We start from the raw sequence: 13,103 nt of genomic DNA on the forward strand, positions 1-13,103 counted from the left end.
ATCACGCAGGATGACAAGGAGAATCGACGATGGTTTTATTTCTGCCATCGATGCAGTCTGCAGACGTCGATGTATTATTTTTTCCCTTGGCAGATTTCCTTTACGTCAGTCGACATACATAAAATCCGCTTGTTTCAGGCGCGCACAGGAGAAGTTCGTTGGATCCTACTGCACGGAGATTATCCCTCGGGACACCCGCGATACCTCACAGAGCGTCCGACGCTTGCTTGGATCCGGTTCACGCTGCCATACTCTTCAGGGATGCGCGGGGGGTAAGTTGATCGCCGATATCAATTGCGAAGCGCTGTATCGCTCGTTTGCTACAATGAAAAAATTATAATTTCTGAATTATTATTGAGAAGAGAGAATTATGATGAGAATACAGTGAGACAAGAGCAAATAGTACTTTTATTCCTTTACAATCAAATTGTTATATACACCAAATTTATATTTAAAAATAATATAAAGTTTTAATGATTTAAATTTAAATTGGAGAAATGTTTTTTTAAATTACATCTTTGTTATAGCAAATGAGCGATATTCGTTATCAGAGAGTGGGATAGTAACCAATTAAAAAGTCAAAAGTGAAATAATAAAGTTAAAAGGTTAATAACTTTTCAACTTGTTAATTTTAAATGGGTTTTTTAACTTTAACTAGTCACTTTTAAAATGTATAAATTTTAACTTATTATTTTTTATTTCACTAAGTTAAAAATTTATTTGTAAAAGCAACAATACAACGCTATAAAAAGCAATATTCTTCGTTATTTTATCTCTAAACTTAATTTACAAATAAAATAATTTTATTTCGTAATTTGTAATTATTAATATTGGTAAATTTAAATTTCAAAATATTGCGAATATTTCTAATTTCATATAAATAATTCTTTCTATTAAGTTTGACTTAGCTAAAAAAAAAAACAATAATTTACCCAACTCTGCATACATTTGTTCTAATTTCACGCGCTAAAAGTCACAGTGTTACAAAGTATTCCAAAAGCACGCAATCTACTTTATCGTAGCGGGGCAAAAGTCTGTTGAAACTTTCGAAAAGTCGATAAGAGAACCTCCTACCATCGATAAACCAGAGTCCCTAGGGACTTCAGCGAGGATCTACCGCGCGTCGGTAACGCGTTCTTCCTCGGTATCACTCGTTTTTTTTTTTTTTTAAATCTCCAACGAGCTCGATGATTCGCGCGATTATGCTATCGCGATGTCTCGAGATGCGCACGGTTTAGGTTGAAAACATTTCTCTCCCGGGTAACATCTGCGTCAGGATCATTTCGATCACGTAGACGAGAGTAATCGATCTCGCGCGCAGGGGATAAATATCACTTATCGAGCGCTCTTCCTCATAACTGTTGCAAAAAAAGAAAATGAAACGGAGGAAAGCGAAAAAAGGCGGAACTCTCTGCCCAAGTGCTATTTCTCGCGTCCTCTCCCTCCTTCTTACGTTTCTTCCGTTTACCCGTCCCGTTGCACGCGCCGAGTACATATTTGAACGACTCATCGACGTCCTTATCTCGCGCGCGATGGTCGCCGCCGCGGCACAGATACAAAGAAACGACGACGATCCGGATGATCGCGAGCGAATTTCCCACGGGAAGTACCCAACGAGACGGGGGGGTTTCCCGCCCAAGGTTTCCCTATTCTCGCGAGGGGGCACTTTTCAAAAACTTCGCGGGAGTTTAATTAATTACCCGAGTTATGACCGAGGAGGAGGAGCCCGAGGAGGAGGCGTATGCGTCCGCGCGCGCACATGAGCGGTGCGCCGTAAATTTCATACACACCAACGTGTGTCGTCGCCGTCGCCGTCGCCGCCGCCGCCGCCGTCGGCCTGGATGGTGTGATCCAGTTGAGCACGAGCTCGGTGACACCGCGGGTCGCCGCCGCGAGAGAAAGCCCTCGACGACGAGGAGGTGATTCCAGACAACGTCCGCTCTCGCGGTCGGCCCGATCATCGGCCGCGCGGCGCCGATTACCGTTACCGAACGACGACGTCCGCGTCAACGTCCTCCGAGTCGGTCTGATTCGCGCGCCCGTCGTCTCTTTTTTTATTTCGAGGAGGGAAAGAGAGAGAGAGAGAGAGAGAGAGAGAGAGAGAGAGAGAGAGTGCGTGTCCGAGAAATCGGTCGAAATTCTCTCTCGCGCGAGAGATCGGCGCTAGATCGATCTACGACCGCGAACCCGTTCGCGCGCGCGGCCGCAGTTTTGGAAGGCCGACCCGAACGCGGACCATCGTCGACGGAGAGTGTTGCGGCTGGTGGGCGGAAGGGGAGGGGAGGGGGAAGGAATTTGACGCTTCTCCCGGGGCGAAGTAACGACGTAGTTTAATCTCTCCGGCGGCGAAATTAAGCTCTCCTCCCTCGGGCCGCCGGCGGCGGCGGCGACGGCCGAGCGCAAACACTTGTTGCTAGAACGTGAAAAACGTGCGCGCGGAGCGTGTTGTCGGCCCGAGCGGATTCTCGGGGCGCCTTTCGCGGGAGCGTTCCTTGCGCCCTTCGTCGCGGGGGGGTGGCGGCCACCCCTCGCCCGTTTTTCATGGTCAGTCTCGCGCGGCGAGATCGTTATCGAGATCAGCTCTGCGCTGATAACGACGACTTGAAGTACAGTTGGCGACGCGCGGCATCCTCTCGGCTCCTCGCGCTCCGTTCCGCTCCGTTCCGCCTCGGCCCGCGGAAGGGAGGTGCGGAAGCAGTGGGGAAAAGACTGGTTTTCCGCCACGGAACACCGCGGAGCTTTTATTGCGTCATAATTATCGCGGGGACCGCGATCGTGTGCGTGTGCGGCGGTTTAATGCGCCGGGTGCATCGTCGCGACGAAGGAGATCCGTTCCACGACGACAGTCCGGCGGCTGTTGTTTGCAAACAATTGTGATTCAGAATTATATTTAGATGGCGGAATCGCGAGTGTTGGCCGCGCCTTCCTGCCAACACCGCGGGGGACAGGCGACGGCGACGTTCGCGCGCGCGAAGATAATTGACGCCGCCGTTCGTTTCCTAGATCCTCAAGTAATCCGACTCTCGTCCATTTTCCACCGCTGTAGATGAACTTGGAGATGAAACGGAGAGAAAGGGGATGCCCGTGGTATCATTATTAAAACTGCCGATCAATTTAATTTGAGTAATTTTTATTGCTTCAGCTTACGATTTCGTTTCAGGTCCGGCAACTCAGTTGTATCGGTTTATAAAACGCAGTTTATAAAACTAAAGAATGTATTTAATTAAGTTGATGCAAGAAATTCAATACCGAGGGGTATTCGTTTCAATCGAGAAATGGTACTTTGTGTTTCTTGTATCATGCACATCGGTTAAATAATCGGCTCATCATTTCAAATACAAATTTTCAATCATTTCTATATATATATTTTATTTCTAATAAATCTCTGGCTAAGTCGATAGACCTCTTCTGGATTCACAATATATTCTATAAAATCAATGCAATGTGTCCTTAGTGTTCGGTGTACAAACGGCAGTAAACAGGAAATGCGTGTGTGTCAATCAAATTAACACTTCCCCCCCCCCACGTAAGTGTGTATTTAATTAGTTACGCACGACACTTAACATATTAATTTCGGTTCAACTTACTTTGTGGCGTCCAAAAATTAGAGGAAGGTAAAACCTAAATTGAACCGAAGTCAAAGTTACAACTTACTTTCTACTTTTTTTTCCCCCCCAAAGAATTGGAAAGGAAAATAAGACGTAAAAATTGAGGAGAGGTCACAGTTAATCTACAACGATAGAAATGGACATCTTTCTCACATCTGGCGAACGTTCAGATATACGCGATTCCTATCGCTCTCGGCGCGGCGTGCAAACGTTTCGAGATAACGAATCTTGTGTTTCGGGCTTGGCGCGTGCGTAATCTTTATTTGCGCGTAAAAGAAGGGCGGAGGAGGGGGAGGAGGGAGGGGTCCGCCGAAATAATATTTAGTGAGCGTATCGCGGATCCGTCGAGGAACTTCCAATCGTCTCGAGGTCTCCTCGCTCCTCGGCGAATGCCGCGGATAGAGATGGGTTCGTTATGCAACTTCGAGATCTGAATGAAATTCAGCAGTCAAGTTTTCATTTCCTGCGAGTACTCGAGCGATATTCATGAGAAACAATGTGCATAAGCGACGTCGACTAATCACTCTACAATTTTACACGGAGAGAAATTGTGCTTTGAGTTTGAAATCGTCAGACGACATATTTTTGTATGATAGAACGTTGATAAAATTTAGTTCAATTAACCTGTTGATTATTTAAGCTCTACAAAAGCCCTCAAAGTCGCGCGATTTAAATTTCCCGAGAGAAAATCTTCTCCGCGTAGAATGAGATGTGTTTACGAGAATTCGAGATTCATTTTATAAATAGCTTCTATCGTGGAGAATCGAGTCTCTTACTCGAAGAATGAAATTGCCAGCAAATAAACTTCTCTCTGTTATATAGAAAATAAAATTTTATAAGGAATTCGAGTACATTCTATCCGCGTGTTCACCGTGAAAGCGGCTCTTGTTTCTCGACGCGCTCGTGGATTTTATTCAAATCCATAATATTTCATTCAGGCTCGAGGATCGCTTTTATTCCTCCACGCGTTCGTAGAGAACTCGCGAAACCTACGCTCCGCTCGCGCGACCCTCGATCCCATTTCTCGCGCGCCGACCGACGTCGCGGTCGCGGAATTCTCGACGCGTGGGCGGGCGTTTCGTTTACGTGAAATTCGCAGATCGCATCTTCAAACGGCCGCGCGTTTGTTGCAATAAGGTTTTGCGAAGTCGAGCCCGCCGAATACTTTCGCCTCTCGCCGCCTCCGCCGCGGGCGTTTTCCGCGGTTTTTCGCCTCCTCGAGAACCGACGACGAGTCGCGTCAACAAGTGTCGTCGCCGCGGCGTGTGTCGCGCGCTGTGTTTCTCCTCTTCCTCTTCCTCCTCCTCCTTCATCTCGCGTGCGTGCGTGTGTGACGCACGCGACGAGTACTTTTTTATCTTCTCCCGCGCGGCCGGCCTTGCACGCGCGCGCGCGCGCGCGCGTGTGTGTGTGCATCGAAACTTCGTCGCGGCGCCTACGCCCGACGACGAGTTAGCCGCGGAAAGAAAGGAAGAGAGAAAAAAATCCGCGCGCGCATTACACGCCCATAATGATAACGAGCCACGTCGAACGACGACGCCTCTGCCACCGACTGCGGAGAGACTTTTTCTCTCGGCCATTGTTTCTCCGCTCGGGGTGGCGAGGATCGCGCCCAATCGATCTCGATTTCGTTTCGTGCGACCGACGGGGAAGCAAAGGGCGGGTGGGAAAAAAAAAAAGAGGGAAAAAACCCTCTCGATTAATTTTTGCCCACGGAGACCACGGTGTCCCGCGATATTTTTAGATCTTTGAACAGGCACGACGTCGGTCGCTGCTTCGTCGCGCTTCACTACCTTTGTCTTCCCCTCCCTCCCTCCCCCGATTCCCACGAATAACTCCACTCACCTCGCCGAATACGAAATCTTATTGATGATGTAACAGATATATCGCGCGCGCAAGAGAGAGAGAGAGAGAGAGAGAGAGGTGCTTGGCGCCTCCTTTATCTCACGTTTGTTTATTACGCTCATTACGTGTGTCATGTGCTATCTATCGTTCTTACTATTCTTGGCGCGGATCGAGCGAGCTCAGTCGCAGCAAGTTGGAAAAAGACGACCCTGCGGCTTTCCCCTCTCCCCCTCCCTCCTTTCCCATCCGGGAAGGACGGAGAGGAAAAAAAAGAAGCGCCGGGGCGCTTTTCGAACCGGTGATCCACGACGAAGCGCCCCGACGTCGTCGTCGTCGTCGTCGTCGTCGTCGTCGCGTTATATTTTCTTACCTTGAGATGCCTCTCGAGACATTTAATAAAAATCGCGTGGGTCGCGCGATGCTGTCAACCCTGTCTCTCACGGCGCGATCGATGCGATTTTTTAAAACGCGACGGTGTCCTGGGAGGACGCTCGCAGGACACTCGTAAATTTCACTCGTCGCGCGCGACGAGTGTCCCGTTTTAATCCGCAGACACGGTCGCCCGGTGCTTTTTTTTTATTATTTTATTTTTTCCCCCAATTGAAAATCAATATTGATTACACATTTGCGTGTAATTGTTCCGCGATTTGTTATTGCTTGGGAATAAATGTGCGTTTTACTCGATATTAAAAAAAAGACATTTTTTTATAAATAGAATTCTAAAAGAAGATTACTGCGATTGTATTTCATTTTCCCGCCGCTGGAATAAAAATCATAACGATTACCGCGCCCGCTGTTGAATTTCGCGATACCGAATTATACTCAATTTAAATCCACTTTTTAACCGCTCCGGCGTTGCTTCCACTCGATATAGCGTTAATTTAATTAAAACAATAGCGTTGAACGATTCAACTCGAGGAATATGGATTTAAATTTGATCGTTCAATTTTCGACGAACAAGGTACAATTCAATACGTTAAACGAGGAACGTTTTATGTGCTTTTCTCATTCGGCAATTGAATTGTTCCTGCATTTCTTTTCATTGTTCGTTGACCGTCGGAAATTCGTAACGATCCGAAACGCGGATCTTTCGTACTTGTGGGGGATACAAAGTTGAAATCCAAATTGTGCGTTACGTCATTCCGACTCGCGCGTACAATCGGCCGTCTACCGGGAGCCTCCTCGGCCTATTGACAGAGTATCGCGGATTCTTGGCAGGCTGCAGCGCAAATCAGCGCCGACCGTGCGTGTGCCGACTCGCGAAAAGAGTTATGCCACCGTCGAAAATATCCCGGACAACAGCGCGCTCGCGGCGGATAACACCGGCGGAGGTGCTGAGCGAGGACGTGTTAACAACGCCGTACCCGCGCTGCTCGTCGTCGCGACGACGTAAACAACACCGTCGCGTAGACGCGAGACCCGCCAGCGGCTACGAAGGATCACTGCTGCGTCACTGAATCGGAATCGGTCGCCGGATTTTCCCGAGGGACGACGTTCGTGGTTGAGGATGCGGGATACGCGATCGGTACTGTGATCCATAGACAGAACTGTGTCGACGCAGCGCGAGAGACGCGAGATTAATTCCCTCCGCGTTTCGGAAGGAATCCAATTCGTTCGGTGAACAATAGTCTCTAATCGTGACACGTGAGAGAGATGCTGTTCCGACGCCAGACGAGCGAGCCGACCGGAGGTCTCGCCAAGAGCTCGGAGGCCACGAGCTCCGGAGTCCTGACGAACTGGTACACGAAGATCAAGAGGCGGCACACCTTCAGTCCGAGATCCCTGCTGAAACGGACCCTGGTATTACCTCCCTCTTTTTTTTCTTCGCCGGACGATTTTCTTAAGCCTTCGCAAATCCCTCCCGCGAATGCTCCCCGTAAATCCTCACTCGTGAGAAATGAATGAAGGAAGGGAAGAGAGAAATGGAGACGTTTCTCGCGACGGAGATGTGTAAGACAGCATCGGCTCTGCCACGCGACTCTTCTTATCCTTCTTGAAGAGAGAGAGAGATCTTGAAGATCTCGAAACATCACTGTGTGACTTTTAGCGCGGCAGTGTTTTCGAACTTTTACTAATCCAAGCTTTTGAAGCTCACTCTCTAAACGGCAATCAGTGATTCGCACGGTTACGTTATCACTGATTTGCAGTGGTATACTTATAAGTGCGATAATTAGTGAGTATTCGCTACGTTCTTATGTCCTTTGACTTCAAAATTTGTGTATTATCACTGAAGAGAAGTGTATTTATTTCACCGATTGATAAGCTATGAGTATACCACTGAAAGTCAGAAAATATATTCACTCATTTTATCGATTGTAATTTACGGAGATCTCATTTCGTTTTTCTCAATTTACAGCTGCCGGTGGTGGATCCCTTCCTGGAGAAAGTCTCACTGTCCGATCTTGGTGAGTCTGCTGTCCCTGCGACACTTTTTCGTGATCAATCTTTCGGAAAAAAACGTGAGAGCGCTTTTGCTCGCAGCTCGTAAACTGATTCGGTCGACCGGATAAAAGTCAACTCGAGCGAATCGGGCTTTGAATGCCTTGTAATCAGGGAAACAAGCTCTTAAACTGCACAATCTCACATACGCTAGCAATTAAAACGTTAATTCGGATTATATCGATCTCTCGGAGGGTGGAATATTAAGCGAATGGAGACTGCGATACATGTGTTTGTGTGTGTGTGTGTGTTTTATGCCCAGAGGAGAAATTTCCCTTTATAGGTGAAATTGATTTAGTATCAAACGACGTTGTTATAAATTTAACGTCGATCAAAGACTCTGATCAGACCTCTTCGAGAGGTCAATTTTACAACGCAAAAATCTATAGGTTTTCGAAGTAGCGCGGGTATCTCCCCGTCGTCGTTATTTCTTAATTTTCTTGATTTAGCTTCATAATGCTCGTGAAGTTTAATTCCGTCGGAAGAGAACGAGAGAGAGAGAGAGAGAGAGATCTTTATTTGCTGGCGCCGCCGATACTCCACGAAGATCAGTTCCCTCGGACGGTAATTTAAAGTGCGGCATGCGAATCCGGTATGCGAGACACTCCACGTGTTTTTCTCCCTCTTCCTCCGAAGGCCTTGCGTGGTTCTCCCCTTCGAAATCGTGGTACTGGGTCTTCCGCGACGTGTCCTAGTGCGTGTGGCGTGCCGTGGCGATCGATGAGCTCCCGGGAGGAGGCCAGCTGCTGGCGTTCAAGAGCGAGAGGGAGGGAGGAAAAACCGCCCTCGCGATACAGCTTCGCTTGGCCGTGCACGGCGCGCTGGCATTCTACGTCGCACCGGCACGCTCCTCCTCCTCTACCTCCTTCTATCTAGGTCTAGGTCATGGGGCAGACCGCCGCGTTCGATAAGTTTATTATTACTTGTTACCGCGGAATATACCCTCTCGCGGGATATATTCTCCCCACGGGTTGTTCGTTTCGACGCTTTTGTCCGTTCGATTAGAAACTCCCGGACGTATTTTCAAGATCAAATGTCACGCTCGCGGGCGCGATGCTGCTGGAAGGACGCGAGGGAGATGATGAAACTCCCGAAAGGGCAGCGTCGCCATCTCGACAAGAAGGCGATAGGAGGTCAGCTAGATCGCGAGGGTGGAACGGCGGGGATCGATCGTTCCTATTGATATATCTTGTCGTCGACTTGTCGCCGCGCCGAGTCCAGGACGGCGTTCAATTATGAAGTAGGAAAAAGAAATAAACACACGTCTTAACGAAAGGAAAAATTGGTGCGAAACTTGGCGCGTCTCTCTTTCACTCCTGGCGAGACGCACCAGCGGTACGAGTTATTCTTGGCACGGTGGCCGACGACGGCGACGACGACGAGGAGGAAGCTAGAGGCCAGCGCGAGAGCGAGAGAGAGATAGAGACGGCTGACGGTGCGAGACGTCGACGACGGATCGACTGGGCAGTCGTGGTGCTCGCCAGCGACGAGGCTGACGAGATTCGCGATTGGAAATCTGCGCGGCGAAAGAGACAGGGAGACAGACGGACAATGGAAACCGGAGATTCCCGTGAAATTCAAGAATTCAGGAGATTGTAGACGGGGAGGGAGTCCGGTGAAAAAAAAAAAGGTGGAATCGGGAAGAGAGTCTCGCGAGATAAAACTGGAACGAGTCTCGTCGCTGGCGCGGCGATCTCCTCTTACACCTGTTGTGATGCGAGGCCACGCGAGGCGGCCGAGGCCACGAGTGACTCGAGGGAGAGGGATGCTGCGAGGGTACTCGCGAGTAGTACTCCGGACGATCCGTCGATGCTAGACAAGGAGATAATGCTGGCCTTGCACTACTACTCGGACTCCGAGAGCGTCCGCGTCGCCCTGCGACAGGTCGCGGCCGCCTGGTGGAGCCAGGAGGACGACGATCCCGTGTACTCGAGGGACCTCATCAAGGAGTTCGAGGTGGAGAACCCGCCCCTCGAGGACGAGCTCGCTTGGATCCTCTCCAAAGGTACCCGCGAGAGCGACGACGATCGAGAGCGCCAAGCGCTATAATAATGTTTATGAAAACGCGATCGACGAGACCTCAGCATCGTCGAGCATCGCGGTTTCCATTCGCGCTTTCCCGTCCGCCAATTCAATCGTCGTCCGAGTCACGGAAACAAATGTCAATATTGTATCTCGGTTCTAGGTCGGCGATTCGTCGGCGTTCACTCGCTCGTAACGGGCACACCCCCCACCTTCATCTCTCATAACGAAATCAAAGAGCGAAATAGACCCGTGGGAAATATTAAATAATGAGACGCGCGCGATTGTCCTGTCTTCGGCATGTTTGGATTGCCGACGGGAAGGAGAAACCGCAGGTTTCGAGCGGTCTAGCAGCTGATGCACATACGTGCCGGATGCATATACGATACACGCGCGCGCACACACGTAAACGCGCGAGCACTTTCAACTCGACGCTTCGCTCGCTGCCAGCTCGACGCTTCGCTCGCTGCCAGCTCGACGATGGTCGTGAGCCCCGTCGCGTTCTCCTTCACCGATCTCCGATCAGTTGTGCCTTGATCGCGTTCCCTGGTCCGTCCAACCAGTCAGATCCCAACATCCGCGCGAAAACACCGTTAGCGTTGGAGTGATCGTTGTGTAAATCGTGCTCGTTCACGGTGCCTCGACATGTTTCTCTTGGTGACGTGTAAAAATGAATCGACTCGACAGTTGTCCCCTCCTCTCTCGATTTTCCTCTCGCCAACTGAAACGCCGAGTCGCGCCACGCCAAGTCCCTTTTAATTAATTTAGAAATTAATAGACTCGAGAGTGTTTGTTCTGTCGCCATTTTGCCGTGCGATTCGATTTCCGGGAAGCTGGAAATTTTCCCTTTTTTCTTTTGCACAACATCACGTAGCTAATGGGAAAGACGATACATCGTGACTGCAATTCTGTTGTTCTTCTCAAGCAATTTTCCATCATTTTCCTCGTGGTATTACTCACCGTTCCGCGCAACAGGCTCTTATCTGCTTGTAATTACCGCAGGCTCTTTATCTAACGTTGTGTGTTTTAAAGAATATTGGGTCCGCTATCGGCTATATTTTACAGATATAGAGATACTCTCTCCTTCCGGATGTATAGTCGGGCTTCCGAGGTGCTTAATTGCAATTTATCGATCATTCAATCAAGTCCCGTTATTGCGTGTTGCGTAATATCGTTAGCCCGTTTGAATTTCAAATTGGGTCACTGAGAGACCCCGTGCTATTATCATAAAGGAAAGATATTAACCAAATTTCAGCATTGCTGAAAAATGGACAGTGATCTAGCAAAGGTGGTTTCGTTGTAAAAGATACTGAGAGACTTTTAAGCGTTTCTCCAAATTTTCGTAAAAATCGGGGCGGCGCTATTACCGCTAATGCGTGAGTCACAGTGTGAAACTCTCAACTTGTCAGTGACGTACAATTAGCGAGATATTAATTAAATACTTCCACGTACTCGCGAACGCGTCGTCGGGATATTACAAAATTACTGCTGCAAGTTTTAACGACCGCGCACCCTCCGAGATTCCTGCATGCGAAAATGCTTCGTCGAAATCAGAAGGCTCTACTCTACTGCGAATTGTTTGGGCTTTCAGAGGAGGATGAGTCGCAGATCTTCGTCAAGTTCTTCAAGTTTCACAAATGCTACGACCTAATACCGACCAGCGCCAAGCTTGTCGTCTTCGACACTCATCTACTCGTTAAAAAGGCCTTCTTTGCTCTCGTCTACAATGGTAAGTTTTCACTCGGCCATAAGAGGATCCGAAAATAGGATCGGCGCGAGGCGACCGCCTGATGATAATGAGAGTTATATATTTTTAGGGGTGAGGGCCGCGCCGTTGTGGGACAGTTCTCGGCAGCAGTTTGTTGGCATGCTGACCATAACGGATTTCATCAAGATACTTCAGATGTATTACACCAGTCCATCGGTGACAATGGACGAGCTAGAAGAGCACGAACTAGACACGTGGAGAAGTAAGTTTCTTCTTTCATGAAAAGAGAGAGATAGAGACGATAGCTTGTCGTCGTATGCGAATAGAACAATTAAACTACAGTCCATCTGTTCTGCCAGACGTAACGACGGATGTGCGAGGGTACGAGGAATTATAACTAAGAGAAACTATTGATTTCCAGAAGTCCTGAAGGACCAAGTCCATCCTCTTGTGAGCATCGGACCGGATGCGTCTCTGTACGAGGCTATCAGGACCTTAATACAAAACAGAATCCACCGATTGCCTGTGATAGATCCCGATACCGGAAACGTCCTTTATATCTTGACGCATAAGCGAATACTTAGGTTTCTCTTCTTATATGTAAGTATGCATGTGTTTTAATTTTCACGGGCAAACGACATTCCACTGGAATTCGCGAATCTGTTTTATAATTCGCAATTGCATTTGACAGATCCACGAGTTACCGAAACCATCTTTTACCAACAAAACATTGAGAGAATTGAGGATAGGCACCTTCGAGAACATAGAAACGGCCACGGAGGAAACTAGCATAATTTTAGCGCTGAAAAAATTCGTGGAGAGGAGAGTTTCCGCGTTGCCGATTGTCGACTCTGAGGGAAAGTTGGTAAACATCTATTCAAAGTTTGATGTCATCGTAAGTAACATTTTTTTTTTACAGTTTGCAGTACGTATGTTGCGCACGCTAACACTTAAAATAAATCACCTTTTCAGAACTTAGCGGCGGAAAAGACGTATAATAATCTAGATGTTTCGCTGCGTGAAGCAAATGAACACCGCAATGAATGGTTCGAAGGCGTTCAGAGTTGTAAGTTAGATGAGACGTTGTTCACTATAATGGAAAGGATTGTCAGAGCGGAGGTAGGGAGAACATTTCTTTTAAGTGAAGGGAATTTTCCGTTTTAATGAAACTATAGAATTAATACATTTTTGCTTTGCGTATTTTTTCAGGTTCATAGGCTAGTGGTGATCGATGATGACGATAAAGTGATCGGTATAATATCCCTTTCCGATCTGCTCTTCTACCTCGTTCTTAGGCCTTGTGGTGAGTGGAATATTCTTGGTCAATAACTGATTATTTTTGTCTTATCCTACAATTAACTTTTAAAATACGTCATATTAAGAAGTTTATTTTTCACTTTTTATGGTACGACTTACATAGTGGTTTTTTTTTTTTTTTTTTTTTTTTTTTTTTTTTTTTTTTACATAAAACTTGCAACATT

At 47.9% G+C, this 13,103-nt stretch overlaps 1 protein-coding gene across 1 annotated transcript in view; it reads left to right on the forward strand.

The window, feature by feature from the left end:
- LOC105839325 (serine-rich adhesin for platelets) overlaps positions 1 to 13,103 on the forward strand; it is a 52,695-nt gene that overhangs the window by 36,606 nt on the left and 2,986 nt on the right. The window contains 8 exon segments of the mRNA XM_036294061.1: positions 139 to 272; positions 7,810 to 7,858; positions 11,506 to 11,643; positions 11,732 to 11,884; positions 12,044 to 12,222; positions 12,314 to 12,517; positions 12,595 to 12,741; positions 12,832 to 12,925. Of these exon segments, the coding sequence (XP_036149954.1) occupies positions 139 to 272; positions 7,810 to 7,858; positions 11,506 to 11,643; positions 11,732 to 11,884; positions 12,044 to 12,222; positions 12,314 to 12,517; positions 12,595 to 12,741; positions 12,832 to 12,925 (1,098 nt within the window).

The sequence above is a fragment of the Monomorium pharaonis genome, chromosome 11, assembly GCF_013373865.1.
Source record: "Monomorium pharaonis isolate MP-MQ-018 chromosome 11, ASM1337386v2, whole genome shotgun sequence".
Classification (NCBI taxonomy): domain Eukaryota; kingdom Metazoa; phylum Arthropoda; class Insecta; order Hymenoptera; family Formicidae; genus Monomorium; species Monomorium pharaonis.